At 38.7% G+C, this 27,097-nt stretch overlaps 1 protein-coding gene across 1 annotated transcript in view; it reads left to right on the top strand.

Moving 5' to 3' along the window:
- Positions 1 to 26,490, top strand: part of mybl1 (v-myb avian myeloblastosis viral oncogene homolog-like 1) — a 31,624-nt gene extending 5,134 nt beyond the window's left edge. The window contains exons 2-16 of the mRNA XM_042332428.1: positions 7,827 to 7,932; positions 8,267 to 8,338; positions 8,793 to 8,885; positions 9,458 to 9,678; positions 10,402 to 10,585; positions 10,713 to 10,787; positions 11,588 to 11,686; positions 12,517 to 12,762; positions 16,371 to 16,745; positions 18,704 to 18,846; positions 19,839 to 19,953; positions 20,513 to 20,629; positions 20,745 to 20,852; positions 22,287 to 22,427; positions 23,070 to 26,490. Coding sequence (XP_042188362.1) covers positions 7,827 to 7,932; positions 8,267 to 8,338; positions 8,793 to 8,885; positions 9,458 to 9,678; positions 10,402 to 10,585; positions 10,713 to 10,787; positions 11,588 to 11,686; positions 12,517 to 12,762; positions 16,371 to 16,745; positions 18,704 to 18,846; positions 19,839 to 19,953; positions 20,513 to 20,629; positions 20,745 to 20,852; positions 22,287 to 22,427; positions 23,070 to 23,195 — 2,221 coding nt within the window. The 3' untranslated portion in view covers positions 23,196 to 26,490. The remainder of the gene's footprint in view (positions 1 to 7,826; positions 7,933 to 8,266; positions 8,339 to 8,792; positions 8,886 to 9,457; positions 9,679 to 10,401; positions 10,586 to 10,712; positions 10,788 to 11,587; positions 11,687 to 12,516; positions 12,763 to 16,370; positions 16,746 to 18,703; positions 18,847 to 19,838; positions 19,954 to 20,512; positions 20,630 to 20,744; positions 20,853 to 22,286; positions 22,428 to 23,069) is intronic.
- Positions 26,491 to 27,097: the final 607 nt, after the last annotated feature.

Below are 27,097 nucleotides of genomic sequence, written 5' to 3'. Positions count from 1 at the left end.
AGGGAGAAAGAAATAGAAGGTTATGCTGATAGGCTTAGTTCAGGAAGGGCAGGAGGAGGCTCATGTGGAGCATAAACTCTGGCATAGACCAGTTGGGCCGAATGGCCTGTTTCTGCTGTATGTTCTATGTAATCCTGCTGTGTAACTAATTTTTAAAATCACTGTACTAACTCACTGCATCTGGCATTACCTTGCAACTAATACAATTTTTCAATCACACTAGTTTAGATGACTGAAAACTGTCACTGTAAACATCACCAATGTATGATATTGAAATGCAAGTTGTATCAGTGGCTATAAATGAAAGCTGAATGTATACTAAATACTTTACTTGAGGCCCCACAACTGCTTGTAGCACCAAATTCTGAAGCTGTTTGTTTTAAATTTGAATTTTTGAGTTCTACAAAAATGGGAAATCTCAGAGGTAGGAAATAAAGGAATATTATATTCTAATCTTTCTTCCTTTTTTCTCACCCTTGTTTACTATTGATTTGTCAGGTCAGATACAGAGAAAGGCCCAATCTACTCTGCCTCAAAGTGTATCTTAACCTCAATTCATTCAAAACACTTTTGAAACCATGATGATTTTTTCACGCAAAATAATCCATATTATGTTCTTTCTGAGACTCAATTCATGAAATTGTTATTTTCCCCTTTGGATCTACTATGACTAAGTACTAGATTGAGGCTACCCAAAGTCATTTAATGGGGAACATTTTGTAGCATTAGAGAGAAAGCTTTCATCTCAATTCGCATGGGCTCTATTGATGCTAGGGTCCCAAAGATAAAAGGACAATGCACAATCCCAGTCCCTGAATCTGAGAGTTTTTAATACAAAGCACAGCTGTTGATTCCCTCCCTCCCCCTGCCGCATTACCACTCCTCGTCAGGCTTATCAATGTGATTGTGCATGCATCACAGATTGTCGCATTTTCATAGTTGAAATCTTATATCTTTAATGGATGCTGATATCTGATGTCAGCCTGATTTGGAATTCTGTTCCTGGAGTATTACTTAATACATTATCATTCACCTGCCTGTATTTCTTCCGCTGAGACTGGTCTGCTATTTGCTTTAATTTTTGTTTTGATAATTTCATGGATGGTGGTGTTTGACATCACTATTACTTAGTACTGTCCTCTGGAACTTGGCTCCGTGAAAGATTTGCAAGATTTGACTTGTGGGAAATATATCATCAGCCCTGAATTCAAGAATCAAATGGATAGTAATGGATTTAGGCAAATAATCTTTTTCTGCTCTTTCATTTGGACTGAACGTTTACAGACCAAATTGAGAATGCAAAATATGTATGCCTGTTTTAAAAGCCGATATTGGATATGGAATGAGAGCAAATTGTATGTTTTTGCAATTCATTCAAAGTCCCATTTTGCTTATTAAAGATGCAGTATCTCATTCTCGTTGACCATTTGGTTCCAGATTTGTTGAACTTTGTACCACATTGAATAATCTGTTGGTTTACTCCGTAAAAATTCTGTTCTTGTTGTTAGGGAGGTCGGAAGAACTGGTATTTCTTACTTATACTGAACGAGATTCTTACCTCTCAGTTTACATAAGAAACCTGCAGGTGGGCATTTGTAGTGGTTTATGTATCTAACATGAATATGTAAATATTTTCATAGTGTCCCTTTTACAATGCTAATCTGAAATTGAAGCTATTGTTTTAATATATATTGAACACAGAACGTTTACTTCACTAATGTTGTTAACATTACACTGTAATTCAAGAGTTTTGAATTGTGATTTGAAATCAATATAGCGTAATTAGTGAGTCCTGTAGCTCAGTGGTTAGAGTACTCGCTTTGCAAGCGAGACACCTGGGTTCAATTCCAGGCAGAGGGCGAAACCTTGGGCAAGTTTCCTTACTCCACACGCCTAATAATAATCCCTCCAAAACAAAAACAATAATACATTGGTCATTTTCAATCTACGACTGTCTGTGGGACATTGCTGTGCGCAATTGTGGGCCCATTTCGCCCAGAAATATACAGTCAATTCACTTTACAGTCTATTTTGTGAAGCGCTTTGAGATGTTGAAGACGTGAAAAGAGCTATATCAAATGCAAGGATTATTATTATTATCTGCATGTACAACTATTTCAATAATCATAATCCTTGCATTTGATATAGCATCTTATCACATCTTTGAGAGGTCTCAAAGCTCTTCATAGAATATACTGTAAAGTGTATTGACTGCATATTTTGTGGGTGCAACAATGTATTTTGTACTCTTTGACCTCCTGTTTCTAAAGAAACAATTTTTCCAGATAGTTTTTGCAAATAGTTTTTATATCTACTTAAAACATACTAAAACTACAATTTGGTAAATTCTCCCATCCTTTAGTCACTTGCCTCCTACTCTGCCGCCCTCCCCCCAATCTCCTATCCTGCTCAGACTTCCACTCATTCTCTGAAAAATGCTATGAGAATTCTCTTCCTATTTGAAAAGTGTGGATTAAGTATAAATTTTTGCCTATGTCAGCAGGGTCATCAATTTCATCTTGAGCAGCAATTTATGCTTCTGTTAAGCTTGGTTTGAGGTAGACAAAAATCAGACCAATTTCCCACTCTTAGTGGTTATTCTACAACTCCTGCTGAAAGGATGTGAGTGTGGATAGGTAAGGATTAGTCTCTCTTTTTCTACTGCCCCCCCCCTTTTTTTTCCCAGGGTTCAATATCCTGCTGACATACATGATCTGGGTTCCCACCAGAAGGTAACTGGGTGAGAAGGCCCAGGAGATGGACACCCAGGAGATGGACATTGAATTCTAAACTCTTTAGAGAAGAACAGAAAAAAAAGTACAAAAATACATACAGAAAAAATACATAATTTGGATCACTTTTGAAATTTCAACCATGGAATATGCAAGGGGAAAATAGCATTGTAACTTATTCAAATACAGTTGTGTGGGTTGTAAAATATTTCAGTTATGATGCCTAGAAGCCTTCTGGAGTTATGTTTCTCAACCCAAGAGTTCATTGTTAAATTATTTCAGTGGCTTAAACGGGGTTATGAATATTTGTAAGATGTGTGTACTATTAGATTAAAAATCGTTATCAAGCAGTTCTGTTCACATTGCTGATACAATCCAGAATAAATGTAAAGTTTTGGGGGATTCAAAAGCTTGAACTGAAGCGAATTGGAGGCTTACCATGGTTTAAGTCTAGAGGTCGTGTCTAGATGCATATTGTCCAAAAGTCAAAAGAAAACTTGGTTCTGTTGCTAAGGCTGTGGCTCTAAGGAACTATTCTATTTGGATCTCCCGGTCATTGGAAGCTGTGCGGTTGCTAAGGGAACACTTGGTCACTGCAGGTGAAGGGAATATACAGCTGTTAGAGTTCAAAAAATGAGCATATTCTCTTAGACCATCTTTGGAACGAAAATTATACCGTTGTGGGTGTTCTCTCGTGCTGCACAATGAAGGCCATGGTATAAATATTTAGTCATTAAGTACTTTTCGAAGTGTTGCAGTTCAGCTTGACAGTGGACCTGATATATGTTCAAATAATAGTGAGGAAGGGTGGAGGAAAAGAAGAGTGATAGTGTAAATCATACTTGTATAGTGGGAAGCAGTAGTGGACTGGACTCTGATTCGGTATCTGTAGAACGTGGTGTCACTTGCTCTATTGCAAATACTTTATGTAGGCGCACAAGACCTTTACCTTTGTAGTACCTGAAAAGCCAAGAGGCCACTCATGGCCTTTGGAAGACCTGCTGTTCCATGTAATTCTGGGCCTTCATTTAATGTCAGTTCATTTGTGTTGTTCCTCCACTGCTTCGTTCCTCCCTACATCTGTGAACCTCCCAACCCCCTACCAACCTGTCCGCTCCCGCCTGCTTCACGTCGCCCGCCTTGCCCGCCCCATCATTGGCGGGTAGGCCTTCAGTCTATCTGCCTCCACCCTCTGGAACTGCATTCCACTGTCCCTCCACCTCACCCCCTCCCTTGCCTCCTTCATGACCTGTCTCAAGACCCGGCTGTTTGACCGTGCCTTTGGTCACCTTCCTACCCCTACCCTCCCCGCCCTCCACCCCTTCTGATCCCAGCCACCAGCTCGGGTGCGTATCCCTGTCTGTCCAGCGCCTTGGAACATCCTCCTGACATGAAAGGCGCTATAGAAATGTAATTTGTTGTTGTTCCTTCTTTTTCATTGATCTTCAGCATAATAAGAGGCTATGAGGAAGGTGGGTTGTCCCAAGGTCCATTGTGAGCAGGTTGTTATGCCATTCATTCTTGTTAGGAGCTTTTCTAATTTGATCTACAAATATGAATTGAAATGTATAACATAAACCAAGTGCATTTCAAGCTTTTCCAGTTGAGTGCTTAAAAGCAACAAAATACTTAATGCAAGTTTAGTCTCCAGTATTACCATGGGGTGGGGGATGGGGTTGAGGAAGTAATGTGTAATTATTTAACATAAAACTTATTTCCTTTCTTTCCTCCATTACCATACTATGGTTGCTTTATGGTTTAGGTTGAAATATTTTAGTCTATAAGAATTTCAAAATTTTCCTCACCTTCAAAGCCCTCCATGGCCTCCCTCCCCCATTACCTCTGCGACCACCTAACCCCCAACAATCTTGCCCGCTCCCTCCGCTCAGCAGGCTCCAGCCTGCTTCGCTTCCCCCGCCTCGCCCACCCCACCATTGGCAGGTGGGCCTTCTGCCACTCTGCCCCCACCCTCTGGAACTCCATCCCGCAACCTGATCAACCTGTTTCCACCCCCCCCGATTCTCCAGCACCTTGGGACGTCTTCTCAACATGAAAGGTGCTATACTGGCTCCCCAGAGGATTGAGTTCAAGATTCTCGTCCTTACCTTTAAAGCCAACATTGGCCGTGCCCCCTCCTACCTCTCTGACCTGCTGACTCCCTACCAACCTGTCCGCTCCCTCCGTTCATGGAGCTCCAGCCTGCTCCATGTCTCCCACCTGACCCGCCCTAATATCAGTGGCCCGGCTTTCAGCCTCTCTACACCTACACTCTGGAACTCCATCCCACGATCCCTTCGCCTCACTTCCTCCCTTGCCTCCTTCAAGTCTCCAGACCCTTTTCTTCGATCGTGTCTTTGGTCTCCCTCCCACCTCTCTGCTTTTCCTCAACCCTACACCACGCTTCCCCCATGCTCAGGCCCCAACACCTGACTGTTCAGCGCTTTGGGATGTCCTCCTGACTTGAAAGGCGCTCTATAAATGTAATTTTGTTGTTGTATACAAATGTAATTTTGTTGTTGTTGTATAAATGAAGCACAAACAAAATGAGTAATGTTTCAAACATTATTACCTCTATAAATGGTTCTTGATAGGCTCTATAATACATTCCTTGGTCTATAATCACTTAAATGTTTACTTATCACCACTAGAAAAATTAGCAGTGAGCATGAATTTCAATAGAAAGGGTTATTTTAAAGTGTTATGGGGAATTGTGACTGTTCTTGTGCTGATAAAGAGGAGAAGGATCACATTTTGCTTTCAGCTTTTGATTCCTACTCTGATGTTCAAAATGCATGCATAACGAAAAACTGAATGGAGAGCTATGGAAGAGGGAATAGGAGGGGTGGAGCTCACGTAGAGTATGAATAGCAGTACAGACCAGATGTAATTTTAATCAACAAGGCAGCTTATTCCCACTCGATAAGTAATTCTCATCAGACTTCATACACAATTGGAATTTCCATCCCTGTTGTGGGTAAACCTCATAAGAACATAGGAATTAGGAGCAGGAGTAGGCCATTTGGCCCCTCGAGCCTGCCCTGCCATTCAATAAGATCATGGCTGATCTTCAGACCTAACTCTAATTACCTGCCCTATCCCCATATCCCTTAATCCCTCTTTTTTTAAAAAATCAATCAGTCTCAGCCTTGAAGATGTTCAAGGACTGAGCATGGATTGAAGAGTGGCTAACGGGTAGAAAACAGAGAGTAAGGATAAACGGGTCATTCTCGAATTGGCAGGATGTGACTAGTGGAGTGCCACAAGGATCAGTGCTTGGGCCTCAGCTATTTACAATTTACATCAATGATCTAGACGAGGACATTGAATGTAATGTATCTAAATTCGAGGATGACACTAAACTAAGTGGGAGAGTAAGCTCTGAGGATGATGCAAAAAGATTGCAATGGGATATAGATAGGCTAGGGGAGTGGGCGAGTAGGTGGCAGATGGAATTTAATGTGGGGAAGTGTGAAGTTATTCACCTTGGTAGAAAAAATAGAAAAGCAGATTATTTTCTAGAAGGGGAGAGATTAAATAGTTTAGAGTGCAGAGGGATTTGGGTGTCCTTGTACATCAGTCTCAAAAAGTTAGTTTGGAGGTGCAGCAAGCAACTAAGAAGGCGAACGGCATGTTAGCGTTCATTGCAAAAGGTTTAGAGTGCAAGAGTAGGGAAGTCTTGCTGCAACTGTATTGGGCTTTGGTGAGACCGCACCTAGAGTATTGTGTGCAGTTTTGGTCTCCTTATTTAAAAAAGGAGATACTTGCCCTGGAGGGGTTGCAGCATAGATTCACTCGGTTAGTTCCTGGGATGAGGGGACTGACCTATGAGGATAGGCTGAATAAACTAGGGCTATATTCATAAATTCTGGAGTCCCTTCTTTGATCCAACAAAACTTTTTAGATAAATAGCTATAGGCTCGGCATTGGGCTCCACCATTTTTAAGCGCTCTGGGATGCCGCCAGGCATGTAGGGCACCATATAAAAGCAAGTTGTTGTTGTGGATGACTGTTAGCACAGGTTGCCATCAGTGATTTTCTTCAATATAGTGTGCAACATTTTAGTCAAGTGAACAAAGCCTTGATGTACATTGAAAGAATCTGAGGCATTGAATGTCCCACATGATGATCGTTGGTGATAATTCTATTACATTGCATGTGCATCCCATGGATACTTACACTAGACATTTCAGGACTAAAGCCTTGGGACGTGAAAGGCGCCATTACAAATCCAAGTTCTGTTAACTACCGTATAGATACTTGATGCTTTCTGGTTCCTAACAAAAGTGGGGTTTAATAAGGAGTCTGAATATCTTTTATATGAGTATACAAACCTGTTTTATCACAAATGTGGGAATTGTGGTAAGATGTGAAATAATTGAATATTCCTCCCTGGGCCTGACGTCTATCCTTCAGATAAGATCCAGCATCTTAGGATGTCGTCACGATGTAAGATGCTCCATCAATGCAATTTGTTGTTCTTGAAATGTTAAACTCTATCCCCCAGTGCCTTCGCTGCCTCCTCCCTTTCCTCCTTCAAGGCCGGTCTCAAGACCTTTCTCTTTGACCGAGCCTTCAGCTCCCCTCTCGACTCTCTACCCCCTCCTCGCTCCCTCCCTTCCCTTCCCTCACCCTGACCATTTCCCCCTTGCTCGGGTCATGACCCAACTGTACAGCGCCTTGGGACGTCCTCCTGACGTGAAAGGCGCTCTATAAATGGAATCTTGTTGTTGTTGTTGTAAACTGAGGTCCCACCTGCTCAGGTGAATGTTAATGATCCTATATCATTATTCAAGAAAATTTCTCTTGCTGTCCTGGTCAACAGTCCTCCATTAGTAAAATTAGTAATTCACTTCATGGCTGTTTGTGGGACATTGCTGTGTGCAAATTGGCTGCCAGAATTGCTGTAAAAGTACGGTACTACATTCTGCTGTAAATCCCGTGAAGCACTTTGAGGCATTCAACAACTTGATATCAAATGCAGGGATTATTTCAGTGGACTCCTCAATTGAATGTTAACTGGTGTATAAATAGACACGGTAGTAATGTAATATAATGTAAGTAACTATATAATGTAAGTGTTTGTTTTGGAAACAGTGAGGATGATGAGGAAGAGCATCAATTCCAAGATCGTGACTACGAGATGCCTCAGCAAAAAGGTGGAAAGAAGCTCTGTAACAAAGTTAAATGGACACCTGATGAGGTAAATCTGAATGATCCTAGGAGAATATGTGCATAATTTTTGTTTATCATTTACAGTTGAAAATAAAAGTTCTTGCTTTAAAATGGTGAAGGTATAAATCTTTGTTTAACTTTGAAAATGAAATTCAAAAGGAATTTGTTTAATCTCATTACTAATGTACCTAAATGTCCATTTTAGTTTTTAAAAAATAATGATGATACCAATTAAGATGCAATTATTCTCAGATGAATAACTGGAAATGTTCTGATTTATTGTGGTTATGAAGTAGTTTCCATCTATCATTACCTTTGCATTTCCGATGTATTGTCATTGAGCTCTTGTTTATGCTGAACAGGATGAAAAGCTGAAGAAGCTTGTTGAAGAAAATGGAACAGAAGATTGGAATTTCATTGCTAATCATTTTGTTGTAAGTGAAAGTCGTCTGGAATTTTAAATGATGATGATTGCAATGCTCTGATATTTGCTTTGAAAAACACTTTTTTCTGTATGAACAATGAAGTCTAGATTAAGACAGGAACTTAGTTTTATTCAAAGCTTGGATCTTCTTCGTTGGCTACTTTCGTCTGAAACTTTCCCAAGTATTGTCAAAACCATTCGAGTATTGTGGCATCACATTCAAGCCTTATCTTCTCTGCCAACGTCTACATAACTTTACACTGGGGTTTGATAGTTTATTGGAGGTGGGAAACTTGCTGAATATTTTCGTTTGCTATATAGTCTTTTATAAATTTCTATATATTTTAGAACCTGTGCACATATTAAAGTAGTAGAGAAATTGCACACACTAATCAAGAAAGTTCATTATAAAAATCAATTGCACAATATAAGTTTGATGAAGCAATTTTTTTGGAATGTTACAGAACCGCACAGATGTTCAGTGTCAGCATAGATGGCAAAAGGTTCTGAATCCAGAGCTAATAAAAGGGCCGTGGACTAAGGAGGAAGATCAAAAGGTAATGGAAGAGTGTAGAATGCCTGAAATTAATTTAAAAAATGCTTCAGACTGTAAAATTAGTTCAAACATTTTCCATAATCCTATTTTATAAAATTGCCTTTCATTCATCTTTTTGAATGGGTGCAGGAGGAAATGTTCAAAATAGTCGGTTGCTTCTAGAGATCCACATGGCACATTTCTTGTAAATGTAGGTCTAGAATTCATGGCAATACATCTTAGCTTTGTAAGAAAAGTTCAATGCATATTCCATTTCCTGATGTTAATTTGTGGTCCAACTATCTGAAGGTGATAGCAGATATTCTACTGCTGTAGTTTTTCAAACTAATTGATTTACTCCAGAGATGTGCCATGAAATGGCCTTGTGATTGGATGGAGAGGGGGCCTGCTCTGAAGCTATTTGGTTATGGCAAGCTTGTCTTTTTATTATTAAAAATAAACTTATTTTGCTCTAGCATGTATTTTCTCCTGTGATTGACTTTAATCAGACACTTGCATGAAATTGAATCCAATATAAAGTAAATTAGGTTGTCATCATGTGACCCTATTATATGTTTATTTTCCCCTCTCTAGGTAATTGACTTAGTTCAGAAGTATGGTCCAAAACGTTGGTCATTGATTGCTAAATACTTAAAAGGCAGGATTGGAAAGCAGTGCCGTGAAAGATGGCACAATCATTTAAATCCTGAAGTTAAAAAATCTTCCTGGACAGAGGAAGAAGACAAGATAATTTATGATGCACACAAACGTCTAGGAAATCGTTGGGCTGAAATTGCAAAATTGCTTCCTGGAAGGTATGTTCCATCACGTGATCTAACGTTATATCTATTTCACTCAGAAAGATTGAGAGAATTCATTAAGCTGTTTTGCTTTTGTGAGGAATGTGAAATGGAACTTTTTTTACTTATTACTTAAGTCTCTTGCACTCTACCCCATGTACATAATGTAAGTGCAAGTCGTTGTTGTAGTTAGTATAACTTCTAGTTCGTTTGTACAATACAACAACAAATTACACTTGTACAGCACCTTAACTTTGGAAAGATGTCCCAGGGCGCTGGACAATCGGGTTTTAGACCAGAGTTGGGGTCAGAAGGAGAGGAGAGCAGGGGGGTGGGTGTCGGAGGGTGGCCGAAGGCACAATCGAAGAGGAAGTTCTTCAGGCGGGGAGGCAAGAGAGCGGGTGAGGCAGAGGGATTGCGGGATAGAGTTCTAGAGTGCGGGAGAAGAGATGCTGAATGTCTGACCGCCAATGGTGGGGCAAGAAGTGTGGCGAGCCTGGTGTGGGAGAGGACACGAGCTGCAGAGTTCTGAATAATCTGCAGCTTGTGGAGGAAAGAGTTGGGAAGTCCAGTGAGCAGGGAGCTGGTGTAGTCAAGCCAGACGTAATGAAAGTGTTGATTTGGTCAGTAGGTCAGATGTATAAAATTAATGTTGCTATGCTTGTGCCACAAGTTTGACATTTTGCATTACTGATAACCAATTGTTTTTAAATATTCCATTGCTGTAAATCCACATAGGACAGATAATTCAATCAAGAACCATTGGAATTCTACAATGAGAAGGAAGGTGGAGCAGGAGGGATATCTGCAAACAGTGCCCAAATGTGACTTGTCTATTTCTGGTGTTCAACCTAAAGCACCCAGGGCTCCTTTGAACCCCATGCAGTTCGAAAACCAGTTTTTCATTCCTGTGCCCACCCAGGTAAATTGCTTGTTCGTTTTTTGTCAGTTTTCCATACAATTCCTTTTTTGGGGGACTGTTATTTTGCACTTTTTTTTAAAAAATCGCCATTAAAAGTGATGTAAAACTGATGTATTTTATTTCTAAGGCCCAAGGTCATCAGTACTTGGGTACAGAAGAGGGCTGTATAGAGAATGTTCAAGACACAGCAGGATTTCCTCAAGTGAGTAAGAGACCAACTTTTGTTTGTTTTCAAGCAAATTTACAAAGGATGTACAGCATGGAAACAGGCCACTTGGCCCAATCAGTCCATGCCAGTGCATTTCCTCCACGTGCGTCTTCACCTGTTCCTTACTCACTCCCTACCCTTCTATTTCCCTCTCCCTAGTGTGAAAATCGATGCATTTACTTAATCGTAATTAGGATTGATTCAGCTGATGATCATGTGTTAATATATTTTCATGGTTTTAACCTAATCATTTTTTAAAAATGTCTTCTGTTTGTCACATAACCACGCATTGTGCTTTACCTTTTTAAATTGTATCCTATTCTGTTCTGGTTATCCATGATGCTTCTAGTTATAAATCTGGACATAATAGATGTTTTTCAACAGTTCTGTAGCTTCTAATCTATTGTGTGCCCCGTTTTGTACCATCTGAATAAAGTATTTTAAAAGATGTGTTTTGAGAACCCTGTAAGTCTGCAAAGGGCTTCAGGGTTCAAAATATAATTTGTAGCCTTTTGTGAAACTGCAATGGCCACTGCATTGATATAAGCAATGAAGCTATTCTACATCCAGAAAAATGTCTTGCAAAAAAATTCCAGTACTTTTTAATTTGGTTACAACAACTGACTCCTGATGAGGGTTAGATCATATAAAACCACCAGCTTTTACACACTCAATCTGTCACTGATAACCTGTTAAGAGTTTGTGCACTTAAACAAAAGAAGAAACCAAGTATCACTATCTCTTCCTGTCACTCTCCATTTGTTCCTTTTCCTCTCTCTTACATGTTAATTCAGCAGCCATATCTTGATGATGATCCTGATAAAGAGCAAAGAATAAAGGAACTCGAAATTCTTCTAATGTCAGCAGAGAATGAAGTCAGAAGAAAGCGAGCAGTAGCTGTAAGGATTCTGTATGCACTCACAACCTTTTAGATTGCTTAGGCATTTTTTTAAATTTTAGACTTGCTATTTTCATCTGTGCTTTCTTCTCATTTACTTTTGCATTGTGATGATTTACACTAATAATTAACTCTTTGAATTGTTTTCAAAACCACTGCATTGGAAACTAATGTAACATTTTGATGTAGTCAAACTTTTGTGTTGGTAAGCATTTACTGTTGGGTTCATTGTAATGGATTATTTGAAATAGATGGATATCCAAGGTTTGAAAAAGATTAGTAGGTTGAACATAAAAACTGAAATCCAATATAAACTAGCGGAATTCAACTACATTTCTGCTTGTAATGTTTTCTGATAACTGAGTAGATAAGAAAGCAAATTCCGTATGGATTAGAAATGGTATGATAAATTGTGGAATTTAGGACTAGAGTACTTTACCACTTGATGCATTAGTGAACCATTTTTCATTCATTCGTAGAATAAGTAACACTAGTTTTATTAAAGAAAATCCTGTGAAGAAATTTGAGACATTTTGACGATATTATGTGGTTCTATATCAAATGCAAGGATTACAATTTGAAGTGTAGTCTATGTTTGAATTAACCTATTGAGGATTTTAAATTCCTTTTCCATAGTGTTTTATTTTTATATAAAGTAAATTGTGTTGGTTTACTCCATTTGTTTAAATCATTCATGTTTCTTCCAAGTCTAAAACATTGTTTTACTGTTTATAATTACTGTGTAATAACTCTAAACCACACCAGTGTATTCCACAGTAAATTCCTAGTTTGTTTTATTTTTTTTCCTTTTTTGGTTTTGTTCAGCCACACGAGGCTAGTGGTTTTACCAGCTGGTCCAGAAGTTTCTTTGGTGATGACAGTTTGTCCAGCACCTTGAGCAGCCTGGAAGAAAAGCCAAGTGAAACTTTCAGCAAGGAGACACTCCATGGACCAAACCCACCTGTACAGCAGACCTCCCTCAACAGGTTTTTTGCACAGGAGCAGAGTGCAGTTCTTAACACTCTGCAGTCTATTCCTGATTTTGCTAAGACATTTGAACTCATAGAAGCGGTAAGTTTTTTTTCTTTTTTTTTTCTTTTTTTATCGTCTCTTTTAATTTTTAAAGGTGAGCAATAAGCTGAGATGCTTCGACCATGCTAACCTCCCCACCCCCAGCTCGGCATCAGGCTCCACCACTATTGAGCTTTCAGCCTCTGCCTGTGGGAAGGGCGCTGTATAAATATATGCTTGTTTCAAAATGAGTTTTTTTTACCATCTCCACAATAACAAACCAAATATTCATGCATAAAGTATATTTTTCTGTTTTTTTAAAGACATTCTTTAGAAAAATTGTAGGATTACTACAATTTTTTTTATTTGCAGCCCTTAATACAATTTTTTTTATCTTGCCTGTTATCCTTTCATTTCAATCTTTTGCTTCAAGAAATGAGCTTTCTTATTATCACATGTAATCTTATTACATAGAAATTGTTTGAGTGGGTGGACCTCCTAAACACTGTTTTCATAATTTATTTGGTGAAACAATGCTTGTGTACCAACTTAATCCATTTATGATGGAAGATTATATAAACCTTTTGTTGATTAAGTATATTTTGTTTTGGTATCCTGAACACCAAATTCTTTGTCCATGTTCACCGCTGATCAGTTGAGCTCTCCATCCCACACTTCTCACATTTTAGTTGCTGACTCTGTTTAGTGTTGGTGGCTGAGCCCATGTGTGAATCCATGTGGAAGTCCTTCAACTGCACTTTGAAATTTGGTTTTATCCAGAGATCTGTAATCGCCCTATCAACCTTGGTGAACCAAGGATATATTAGCATTGATGGCAGTCTTATGGTAATAAACGTTCCTCTGTTTCCATTCTACCCTTTGATTCTTCATGCAGAATATTGAAAATGGAGAACCAAATTCTGATCACCTTATTCTGGGTATTGGTTTCTGAATATTCTTTCAGCAGTGGCTCAATAATCGATCTTGCAAAGCAGAACATCTGTGCTGACAATGGGAGATTTATTCTGTCCCAACCTTGTGGATGTATTTCCACATCCCTTCTTTCTGGTTTTGTGGAAATAATGTACTATTTCAACAATAACTATTAAGAATGGTAACTAGGAGGAAAATAGGATTAGTAATAAAATAATCTTTGCATTTGATAAGTCTTTTTCTGTTAAAACATTTCAAAGCTCTTCACAGGATTTACTGTAAATCATAGTGATTGTATTTATAGGTGAATATGGCAGCCAGTTTGTGCCCAGCAGCGTCCCTCATACAACCACGAAATAGTGACCAATTTTATCCGGAAGTTTGTTGGCCAAGACACCAACTTGTCTTTCAAATACTGTGCTGGGATCTTTAAGGTTCACTTGAACAGGCAGACGAGACCTTGAATTAATGTCTCATGAAAGATGACACCTTTGACAATGCAGGGCTACCCCCAACCTTACACTGAACTGTTAACCTAGATTAATACACCGTCACTTTACTTTACAGTAAATACAACGAAGTGCATTGAGACGTTCCGACAACATGATGTGAGCTATATCAGATAAATTCAGTGTTCCGAAATAGTTCTGTAGATTGATTCATTGGGTTACTCGTACCAGCATCCTTTTATGTTTCTGTGTGTGTGTGTTTATTTGGTTGATTGCTTTCAGTACTTAACTTTGATAATGAAACTAAGGGACATAGACTTCAAAGGTGGAAATTTTGTAGAAAGGAGAGACTAGTGAGTTCCCATCTGTTCAAGGGGTTGTTAAGCGACAATTTCACTGTTCAAAAAGAGAAGTTTCTCCTGGCATCTTGGCCAACAAATGTCCTCAATAAATTGTTTATCTCCTGGGCTAATAGAAAAGTGTGGCCACACATTTTCTGCGGAATCTGCTATAAACACCCCCCTCCACTACAAACACTCTAAAAATGAAGTTTCTGGCCTTGGGCCTCTCACGCTGTTTACCTGACATTACTGTGGGCAGAGCAGCTCTGGACACAAGCGGGAAATAGGCTACACTCCACTCTGAGACCCTGCTGTTGTGTCTGTGTGTGTGTGTTTCTCTTTCTGTATGTGCTTGTGAGCGTCTCTATGTGTTTGTAAATGTCTGTGAGTGTGTGTGAATGTGTATGTGTGTCTCTTTCTCTCTCTCTCTCCTGTCTGTGTGTGTGTGTCTCTGTGTCTGAGTGTGTATATATCTCAGTGTGTGTGTGCCTCTCTGTGGCTGAGTGTCTCTGTGGCTGAGTGTGTGTGTCTCTGTGGCTAAGTGTCTCTGTGACTAAGTGTGTCTCTGGCTGTATGTGTCTGTGTGCGATGCTGGGCCCTGAGAGGCAGATGGTGGTGAGCTCCTGTAGCCACACGTCAGGACGCTGGTCCTGAGTGTCTTTTTTGGTGGATCTCCAGGCCCTTTGGGCCCGTGCTTGTCTGTCCCTGTCCCTCCCACCATGGCCATCCAGTTTTTGTTAAAGTAGAAATTATTTTGAAAATTGCAACAATCTAATATGTGTTATTTCCTCATGTTTAGCTTTTCGCAATAAAGTGAAAAAATGTTCGTTGGCAGTAAAATGTACCTCAATAGCACCAAACAACTCTGACAATTTCCTGCAAAATTTTCAAATTTCCCTGCAATTTTTGGCAAATATTGCTACACTTTTCTATGGGCACAGGTTATTTTTTCCTTGCTGCTTGTAGCACCTTGTGTGCAAATTGGTCGCCATATTTATCTACAAGTATAATTGCTGTACTTATGAGTAATTACTACAGAAGACTTTGAGATGTTTCAGTAGATATTATATCAAATGCAAGTATTAGATCTTGGTTGATGAAATTATTTTTGAAATCTAACTACCTGCTTTAGCTCAGTGAGAGGCCTTGGTTAGAGTTCCCAGTGAAGAAAAGTCGGCTCCTTGGTGACAGGCTTGCAGATCAGTCTCACCTGCCAGTTAACAGCCTTTCTTTTACTTTCTGTGAATGTATCATTGAGACTTCAAGAAATATCGTGTCCCTGTCTTTCTGTTTATTTCTTGCGAGTGTAAGCTACTGTCGTTTTAGCGGCTTCACTTGATGCATTTGGAAGAAATCACTGCATCTGCTTAATATATATCTGAGAAACACTAGGATTTAACTTGGGGTTGGAATTTCAGCTTTTTTGTTTTAAATTTTGCCCTCCTGTATATATTGTTTTATTGTCTCCATTATTTGAATATGATTACAGCCCAATATTTGGCCACTTTTTCTGAATTAAACATTTGATTCTTTGTGTTCTCTATTTTGAAATCTTTATTCCTTTACTTTATTATATTATGTGCTGTTGGTGGAGCTGTTTTGCTTTTAATTATAGCATATTGTATTCCCAACAGTCTTCATTCCTAAATGATCTGTAGAACTAAACAATTACAGTAACCATAACAATAGAATATGATGACATCAGTCAACTTGTATTCAAACTGCAACAACCTTTCTTTTCACTGCACCTTGTTTTAATAAAGGACCTATTCATTCGATCCTGAAAGCTAAATGAGTACAAAGAAATCAAACACTAAGTACTGCATTTTTTTTAAATTTAGTGACAAAAGTAATACTTTTTAGGTCTATATTTTGCGTTTAAAATCATGCACTTTTTGCAAATTCTTATCCGAGTTTAAATAACTATTGGCTTTCTTACTCCCAGGATCCTGTAGTGTGGAATGAAATATCTAACTTTGACTTGTCTGAAGTCACTGAGAAAACACCTACAAGACAGACTTCAGCTAAGCATGAGCGTTTGCAGACCAGAGGTGGAATAGCTTACCGCTTTGATGGTCGTGCTGTTTCAGACCTGAGTGGAAGTACTTGCAGTAACAGCAGTGGACAGGGTGACCTCATTCCTATAGCATCTCCTATCGTTGCCAAGTTCAGCACACCGCCAACCATTTTGAGGAGGAAAAGGAGATCCAGGGTTGGCCCATCTCCATCTAGTGACTCTAACAGTGCTTCTTTCATGGACATCAGTACAACGAGCCCCAAAAGCACTCCAGTGAAAGTATTACCCTTTTCTCCTTCTCAGGTATAACATTCAGCACTGTCATAGCTAACACAAGTAGCAGTTTGTAGTTAGACTTGGTTAGTTTCAGGATTGCTCAAACATTTCTATTTTGTATTGCTTTTTAGTAAATGCAGTAAAGTTTATGAATATAAATATGCCATTTTAAATTGGGCACATCTAGTTGTTCTCTTTATAAAGAGACTTGTATTGTTGGATGAACCTGCTTTTTTAAAAAAAATTGAGTAGCCATTTAACAAAATGAGAATTTATAAGAAATTGCTTGTGTATCGAATTTTTCGATGAGGTAACGAAGAGGGTGGATGATGGTAGTGCAATAGATGTAGTTTATATGGACTTTCAAAAGGCATTTGATAAAGTGCCACATAAAAGACTTGTAAGAAAAATAGAAGCCCATGGTATAAAAGGGACAGTGGCAGCACGGATCCAGAACTGGCTGGAAGATAGAAAGCAGGGAGTTGTGGTGAATGGCTGCTCTTCTGATTGGAGGGAAGTGTACAGTGGTGTCCCCCAGGGTTCGGTATTAGGACCTCTGTTCTTCTTATATATATATATATATAAATATATATATAAATGATCTAGACTTGGGTATAGCAAGTACCATTTCCAAGTTTGTGGATGACACAAAGTTAGGTAGGATAGTAAACAGTGAGAAGGATAGTAGCCAACCGCAGGAAGACATAGAATGGTAAAATGGGCAGACACATGGCAGACAAATTTCAATGTGGAGAAATGCGAGGTAATGCATTTTGGAAGAAAGGATGAGGGGAGGCAATATAGGCTGGTAATACAATCTTAAGGGGGGGGGCGGGTGAAGGAACAGAGACCTGGGGGTGCAGGTAAATGAATCCTTGAAGGTGGCAGGACAGGTAGATAAAGCTGTAAAAAGGGCATATGGGATACTAGGCTTTATAAATAGGGGCATAGAGTACAAGAGTCAGGAAGTTATGATTAATCTATATAAAACACTGGTAAGGCCTCAGTTAGAATACTGCGCCCAGTTCTGGTCACCACACTATAGGAAGGATGTTAAGGCATCGGAAAGGGTGCAGAGGAGATTTACAAGGATGATACCAGGAATGAGGGACCTTGATTATGAGGAAAGGCTAGTGAGGCTGGGATTATTCTCATTGGAGCAGAGAAGGTTACGAGGAGACCTAATAGAGGTTTTCAAAATCATGAGGGGATTTGATAGGTTAGAAAGAGAAAACCTGTTTCCACTGGTGGGTGTGTCGGTGACTCGAGGTCACAGATTTAAAATAGTCTCTAAAAGAAGCAGAGGGGAGGTGAAAATAATTTTTTTCACACAGCGAGTTGTTCGAATCTGGAATGTATTGCCTGAAGGGGTGGTGGAGGCCAATTCAATAACTACTTTTAAAAACGCGGTGGATGGGTTTTTGAGGAGGACGGGTTTGCAGGATTATGGGGAAAGGGCTGGGAAATTGGATTGACATTACATTGCTCTTTTCAAAGAGCCGGCACAGACTCGATGGGCTGAATGGCCTCTTTCTGTGCTGTATTGATTCTATCGTTAACTTGTGTTGAAATTTACTGCCGTGAGTGTTGGATTTGGACAATCTATTCAAAGGAAACACGATAGATCTTGCAGAATATTGGTTTATATTTTGACTGAATTGCTGAGAGAGGTTTGTTCTGAAAATGTTATGAGGTTGACTTCAAGCTCGCAAAACCTGATGGAAATGGTCCTCGGAAGATCAGTGAATCTTGGGCCTTGGGTCTTCTTCCCCTTGTAAATTCAAGCCATTTATATTACTAATGCTTGGAGACTCGCTTTCATTGTGATGCTGAATTAGATGGCCTTTTCTCATCTTAAAAGTTATTTTTGGTCTGGTGCCTGTACTGATTGAGGATCTTTTCTGCTTTTATGATTTAATAAAGAGGATAAATATGACCAAATACCAAAAGTTAACACTTTTTTAAAATGAAAATGTTTCTTCTAGTTTTTTAACATTTACTCTGGCAATGATCACCTGAACCTTGACAACCCGGCACTGACATCTACCCCAGTCTGTGGACAGAAACTTCTCGTCACAACGCCACTTCGTAAAGACCAGACGCCTAAGGTTCAGAAGGAAAATGCAGGGTAAGCAGATTTAATTAGCTTTCTCTTAAGATGCATTAAAAAAATTGTGAAACAATTGCTTTTAAAATATTTTCCCCTATTTTCTTTCCTTTCCCTAAAGAAACTTTAAATAGAACCTCACAGCATGTCGTCTTTAGAGTATGTTCTTCCTTATGTTTTCTTTCTATCTTTACATAGACTCTTCGTATAGAAGTAAATCAACCACAGCATGTGTAGGTAGATAGACCATTTGCTCCCGTAGAACAATTTATTTGGAAGTGGAGAGTAAGAAAGTTGCTTCCTTTTCTGGCAGTTACGTAATTCCAGCGAAAGCATGTCCCAATGAAGGCATGTGGACCTGAATGTTTGAAATTGTTTTAAAATGAATGGGTTAAATAAGACGCCTGGTTGAGTTAAAAAAGGATTGTTTTTTTCATCTTAAGCAAGACCTAGCTGTGACTGACAGTACCTAGATTTATATTCAGTGGTCATTGTTGATTAGATTCTGCAGAGGGATGGAAAAACTGATAAGAGAAGTGCAGCGTTTTGTGATAGTATCAAGAAATTATTTAATTATGTATATTATCATGCATAAAATCAGTTTTCTAAAATTATTTTAGAGGTGTCCATTAGAGCAAGAGGGTAAAAGTATACGTCTGGAAGTTTTAAGATGGTGCAATATTAAGTTCAATTATTAGGTTTCTCAAGCTAATATTTGGTGTGTGTAACCAATGGTCTTCAAAATATTTTTTAAATTGATGATTACTTAACTCTTAATTCATACATTGAATGTTCTCTTGTTTTGCCTAACCACACATTGAAAATCCCTTTGGAAAACTCCCATTTCCTGCAAAAACACTATTATCTATTCTTTCAGCTTGCTCAATAACCTCATCTCCATGTATTGTGTTCAATTGACTAGGCTGAATGATTTGAAATGCATATGATGATATTTATTCCGTATTTGGCACCAGAATCCATTTGTGTGTGTGTGTGTGTATGTGGTTATGCAGTTTCAGAACTCCCACAATAAGACGAACGGTTTTAGACAGCACACCAAGGACTCCAACCCCTTTCAAGAATGCACTTGCTGCCCAGGAAAAGAAATATGGACCACTTAGAATGGTGGTATGTTTATTCATCAACACTCACTAGGTAGCAGAAAATCTGCCTTGATCTTCTCTTGCCACTCTTTTCTGTTGTTCTCCATTCCGGTTGTCCAATATAAACAGCAAATCTCTCTATTCATCTGAGTCCATGATTTTGTCTGACCTCCAATGGACTGCTCGCCAAAGTATCACAGTGTAGGATATCAACAATATTTTTAAAATGGCAAACAGCTTTTTTCTCAATTATAAATACCTCAATTATCTAAAGGGCTTCTGATTTTTTTTGTTTGCTTGAACTGCACACCCCGATTTTTTTAAAAATTGGTGATTATCCGATTTAACACAACAAAACCTGTAAACTGTTAGCTTCCTGACATGCACTGGACATGAATCCTCTCCGTGTGCGCAGGCCCATATGAATCATCTATTAAAAGTAAGTGGAATCCCCCCCCGAAAAACCCTGATTTTTTTTAAAAAAAACGCAAAAATCCTTAAAAAAAAGATGCAGTAGAGCATTTAATCTTATCAGTTGAAAGTTAGTTGTTTTAAGAAAATTTAATTATTTTTGTGTCTACCAGCCTCAATCGCTTGCACATTTAGAGGAAGACATTCGAGAGGTTCTAAGGAAAGAGACTGGCACTGACATACTATTTGGAGATGGTATCGAGCCTCGCTTCAAAATGTGCGACCAGGAGGTAGTAACTTAAACTTTGGTTCTTAAATTCTTTTTGTGGTCTGAATTTTATTAGTGATTAAATTTATTTTGCTTGCTTTGTAATCTTTTTCTTCTTCTCTCTCCTCCCATCACAGCGAACTGCTCCTTTCAAGAAAGTAAGAAAGTCCCTTGTTTTAGATGGATGGGGCAAAGACAACCTCAGTACTCAGATGTTCCCACAGAACTCTGTATCAGATGCACAGGTGAGTTCACAAGTTGTTAGAGCTAAATGAATTATTTTCCCAAATGTGAAAAAGATACAAACAAATTTGTATGAATGTGAATCTGATGGCTGCACACACATGCTGATACTTTTATATATTCTCCCCTTATAATGTTGGGGCAATGATGCGGATGTGCCATGTCGCTTGCCAAGTGTTTGATTGTACCTTTCTCTAAAAACGGTCAATAGAGCTTTAGGAATTCCCCATATAAGCAGTTGTGGGGTATGCAACCTAGGCGTCAGGTTCGACCCCCACATCCGGTCCCTCACCAGCACCGCTTTCTTCCACCTCCAACGCATCGCCCGTCTCCACCAATATCTCACTCCAAAAGCCACTGAAACCTCGGTCCATGTCTTTGTCACCTCTCGGCTGGACTATTCAAATGCCCTCCTCACCGGTCTCTCCTCCACTACCATTCATAAAATCCAGGTCATGCAAAACTCTGCCGCCCGCATTCTTATCCGCACCAAACTCCACTCCCCGATTACCCCAGTCCTTGCCAGACTGCACTGGCTGCCTGTCCCAGAGAGGATCGACTTCAAGGTCCTCACCCTTGTCTTCAAATCCGTCCACTCCTCTGCACCCCACTACCATTGGTGGCCTTGCCTTCAACCACTACGCCCCGAGGCTCTGGAACTCCCTTTCTCACTCCTTTTGCCTTGCCCCCTCTCTTCCCACTTTCAGGTCTTGACTGAAGACCTTTCTTTTCGACCGCGCCTTTGGTCACCTTCCTCTCCATCCCCCTGGCTCGGCCCCGGGACCCGTTACTGTGAAACGCTCTGAGACGCCATCCGGCATGGAGGGCGCTATATAAATCCAAATTGTTGTTGTAAAAGCCTATAACTACACAAGCTGTGGTGTTTGTTGTAGTTTGCAAGGAAAAATGAATTTGTACTAACTCCAGAATATCTGTCTATTATGTCAGGGGTCTGATTTTTTTCATGTTCTTAAGTGTAAGGCTATTGTCTTAAAATTTTAAGATCTTGAATTTTGGAAAAAATACTCTTAAATTCAGCCTTAGTTTGGAAGATAGTTAAGACTGAATTTCGCGGTTTTCCATAACTTCCCATTCTCTTACATTTTCTTCAGCCTAAGAATATGAAGAATATCAGGTTCCTAGTATATTGTATATCAGGTATAGTATGCACCTGGTATAAATATACCAGAAGTTTCTGTATTTGAAGGTATTGGTTCCTATTTCTACTTTTGTGGCATAAATCAACAACAACAACTTGCATTTATATAGTGCCCCCCAAGCACCCTCTCTATTTTTCTTTGCATACCCACTATTGACAGCTAAATTTGGTGCACCTGGGTATGGATTGCTTGTTTGGTTGGGGAAATGGCATGGGAACAATGAGAAGAGGAAAACTATTTTAAAACAATGGAAAATAAACTACCTCTGTTTTACAGTCTGAAATCCTTTTGACAAGCTCATTACTGAGGGTCGCTATGTCTGAAAAACCTATTGCTACTAGGAGAGGAAATGGTACCTTGTGTGAGATAAAACAAATGTCTACATCAAAAAGTATACGGTTTGAAACTCCAAGGCAGGTAAGTTGTGGTATTGACTTACTGTGACATCTACAAATAACCTTGTTTTAGTTCTGAGATCCTCGATGGGACTAAATCCAGGGTTAAAACGTGGGAGAATTGCTGAGAAAAAGGCGTTTTTCCATCAGACAAGTGTTTCCCTTTTGAGAACCTAGGCATTTGGACCAATTATTAATCACTTTCAAAGAGACAAGATGGATTCCTAATGGCAAAAGGACCCTAGAAAGTTTGCAGCAACTTGATTCTATGGGATCCTTAAATGTATGTTAAGTGTTCAACTTATTTAAAGTTGACTGTCACTTATCTTTGACAATAAGGATATACCAGCCCATATTTTATTGTATGATGCTCAGTCTTCTATCTGGTTAATATTTAAACTTGCCTAACTTTTTTCAAAAAATTAATTTTGACTACAAAAATGGCTGGGTCACCTTTTGCTGCGTGGTATGTATGTCATCAACTCTAATATTGAGTTCTGCAAGTCATGCAGGCAGTAGATATCCATGGCAATGTTAGAAAAATAATGTAACAAAATATTCCTTGCATTTGATATAGTGCTTTCACTTTGGGAGGACATCTCAAAGCGCTTCATAGGATTATTGTGAAATGTAATGACTGATTTTACTTTTAATGATTCTGCAGATGAGCAGTGAATGGGAAGCAGTGGCTTGTGGAAAGACAGAAGATCAACTGATAATGACCGAACAGGCTCGGCGGTACCTGAACGCGTATAATGCCAGCAATGCAAGCAGGGCTCTCATCCTATAACTCGGTAACAGCCGCTGATGGAGGAGTGAGATCTGCACACACAAAAACTGATTCAGATCAGTTGGTTCATTTTAACCTTTGCTTAGATTGGTGTCTTAAAAATGTACAGCTTCCATCTTGGGTTCATCGTAGACCTAACTCCTAACGCATCTCTTTCACTAGGTGCGATTCGCATCAATGGTGATTTGAATCTTAAAAATTCCAATCTGTGTAAAATATGTCTAAAATGAAGCTGCTTTTGCTGAAAAATTATTTTGCTAATATAGTAGCTTATGTTTGTATAAAACACAATGGAATGGAAAGATGGAGAAAGGAAATACTGCCTCAGTTGTACACTTGGTCTTTGATAGCTATAAAAGCAGACTATTATGTTGAATAGAATTCCATATGAGGAATCGTCATGTAGTAGTGAATTTGCTACTTTTGCAACTAATCCCAAAAATGTAACCGCAGACCAATTAGGGTTTGTTGCTTGGAATAAAGCATGAAAAGTTAAACCAGCTAATATTCAGATGTTGGGCAATTGGCAAAGACATGATCATTTCTTATATGGTGTACATTTTATTTTGAACATAGTTCAAATATGTGATCAAATAAAAAGGAAGTGAAGCATAAAACCAAGTATTTTATAATGTAAGCTGATAGGATGAAGCAATTTTTATTTCACAAAGGTGAAATACCAGTATTTAACACACCAGTCTCTGGAACGTGGGACAGTGTTTTGAATGTATTGTATGTAGAAGCAGGGAAACGTTTGTAAATTGGGAGGAAAGGGTACATTTTCTATAAATTATTTTCAGCTTTAATCCTTAATAATAGTATTTATATGTGTGGATTCAGGACCTAGGAGCCACTGTTAATTCCTGTTTATAAGAAGTAATTGCTGTTGGTCACACAAGCATTCCCAGATATGCCCACATCAACTTTTACAGATGAATTCTCTCGACACTTGGCTACCCATTTAAAACTAATGCACATGTTTCAGGATATGATGGTTATATAAGTGTCCGTTTTTTGGTTTCGTTGAAGTTGTTTCCAAAAACTACAGATTATAGATTCCAGAATTATCAGTGGAATGGAGAGAACCATTCTAACCTTGCTTTGCACTTTGTAAGTAGTGGGTCAGTGCAGGGTGAAGAAATAAAATGAGCACACCTTCTTGTATCCAAAGGTTCTACAGTAGCATATCCTGTCTCCTAAGTAGCTAACACTACTCGACTTCCAAAACCAGTTACCATCTGCACTTAAAATATTTAAGCAGAAATAAATGTGCTGCCTTGCTGAAATTGAGATTGGCTAAATGACTGGTTTACATAACAAAATAGTGAATTTGTCATTCATTCCATCTGCTTTCCACTTTTTAGCAAGTTATTGCACACTTAAGTCTATTCAGTCGCACCTTAAGAGCATATTCAAGATTTTCCTATTTTATCCCACAAATATTTACTGTATACAAAGATTTTATATTTAATAAAAGGAGCATTATCTCCCTTTGTCATAATGTACTTTTGTGAAAATGATTTTTTAAACCAAAATGTAGACTCTTGCAATTTTGGGAATGGAAAGCATCCAAAAGAGGCTTCTGGTTTTGTTTAAAAATTCTCCTCATGTTGTGAAGGCATTCTTTCTTCTACTGATGCCAGGTGCCATGCAGTACCTTGGCCATGAGATATGTAAGCATCACCATGAGAGTCAGCTGTGTAACAGTGGTGTTATAGCCAAACCAGATCTGGTCCTCGAATATAGAATTACCAGCAGTGGATTTTTGTAGTCATTTTCCCTCACACTTCCAACCCATGTGTTCAATATTAGTGTTGCTCCTCCCACCCCAGGTGAGACCAGCTAAAGCAGAACACACACTATTGATGTAATCCTAAACATTCTCAATCTTAATTTCTCTGTGTGTTTTGCCCTGGGGATTCTAAGACAAATGGGGAGCCACATGTTTTACTTTTGATGCAGTAATACCTAATTTACAAAATGACTCGTCATTTCATGATGTCCATGACTTGTGTTTTTTTTAAGGAGGGGAGTGGCGGGGGGGGGGGACTGAACTTTACCGACACCATGGAAATGATCCTTTTCAATAAATTTCTGCAACAAAGAATCTCCTGTTTGAAATAGTTTAATTTGGGTTTTCATTTCTGGGTGTTTTTTTAAAAAGTCCAGATTAATCTTGGTATGTTGAGGTTCAACGTGCATGTTTATAATCCATTGTCTTTACTGCTGTAATTCAAGCATGTGAAATGATAAACCATTGAAGATTGCTCAGCTCAATTAATGGAATTTCTGGGAGATGAGAAAACAAAAAGCTTTTTTAAGATAATCTGATTCCAGTATTAAAATAGGTGCAATTTTAAAAAAAAATCTTTACTCATTTGGGCATTTTAAGCTTTAAAAACAGGCTGACTTATTTATGAAAAATCTCTTTCAAAAAGAGTAACAAATTGTGTAAGTCTCACAGAGTGCAGAAGATATGTTGCCCACATTATAATGGTCCCTTTTGTTCCATGCACAGGTTAAACATTGGCTTCAGTTGCCTGAATTTAGATGTTTGCACTTTTATTTTCAAGAAAACTATGTGCATTTCTTTCTTTCTTAGAAAGATTTTAATTACTTCTGCACAGTAAAAATGTATCCACAAAGATGTAGCACTGACATGTAGAAAAAAACTAGTTATTAATTAATAGCTATGTAATATTTAGACGTCCTCCCTCTCCCGAGTTTGTACTGCTATGCACAATAGCAGGATATGCTTGCTGCTACTGAGAGATGGAAAAGAAAGCATCTGATGCACTGTGTATAGAATGTACATAGTTTGTTTGATGGAAGCAGTGATTCTGTAATTGTTTAACAGCTATTTTATTGTAATATTTTAAGTGTGAAGGTTTTATTCTGCATGTTGTTAGCTAAGCACATTTTAATTCCAGACACTTTTTTGAAAGTTGTGTGTTTTTGTTTGTAGGATTTTTTTGGGTGGGTTTTTTGAAGTGGTTTTGTTTCTGTGAGGTTGAAATTTTGAATGTCGAGTACATGTAGCAGTTCTGCACTTACAAGAGAAACCGATCTGGCTCTGATTAAGTCTTGTATTGTTATTCACACATATGCTGCATAAACATTTTAAAAGTTCTCCAGTTATACTGCCATATTGTATGTTGGTTTTCTATAATTTGTCACTCATGTGATTTTAATATACTGCTGCATGACTTTTCTCTGCCATGATCAAAAACCTGGTACACCAACAGCCTATGTAGAGCATATGTATGTTGCGTTAAAATAAATTTGTTGTGTGCTATCATGTGGTTGTTCTCTGTTTTGTACTGTTCCAATTTTATTTTAAAAAGCCATGCCTGTCAACAATTTGCATTTATATAGTGCCCTTCACATAGGATAGTGTCACGGAGTGCTGCAAGCCAGAAGAAAACATAAGAATATCACTGCAGAATGTGCAAGATTAATTTGTAGCTTAGTGGTTGTTAGCCCACTGGCCCAGAAAGCCTTGATGATCTTGAGTACCTCCAAAGATTTGGGTTAAGTGGCATTGGCAGAGACTGCTAACAGGCCACCTACCCAATCTCGAGAGGATTTGTGTACCAGAGGAAATCTTAAAAAAAATAGAAAATGTCAATCAGAAGGGGGTCAATCTCAACTGGGTTAAGGAACTATGCTACCAACAAATAAATTTTGTTCTGTGGGACAGTGGTGATAGTGATATTTGGCCTCAGATAGAAGAGGACATTTTAATACTGTGGAATTTATTTTGGCAGTTTCTGCTGTAATCCTTGATCACCTCATAAGAACACAATCAAAAGAACCTAAGCATTTGCTAAGCGAAACAAGACCAAGGTTCATCTAGTTCGTCTTACACCATCCTGGCAATCGCTTGACATGTTGTGTCTGAA

The sequence above is a fragment of the Callorhinchus milii genome, unplaced genomic scaffold (assembly GCF_018977255.1).
Source record: "Callorhinchus milii isolate IMCB2004 unplaced genomic scaffold, IMCB_Cmil_1.0 Scaffold2, whole genome shotgun sequence".
In the NCBI taxonomy this organism is placed as follows: Eukaryota; Metazoa; Chordata; class Chondrichthyes; order Chimaeriformes; family Callorhinchidae; genus Callorhinchus; species Callorhinchus milii.
Note: the sequence above shows the minus strand (reverse complement) of the source record. Positions and strands in the feature narration are given on the sequence as shown.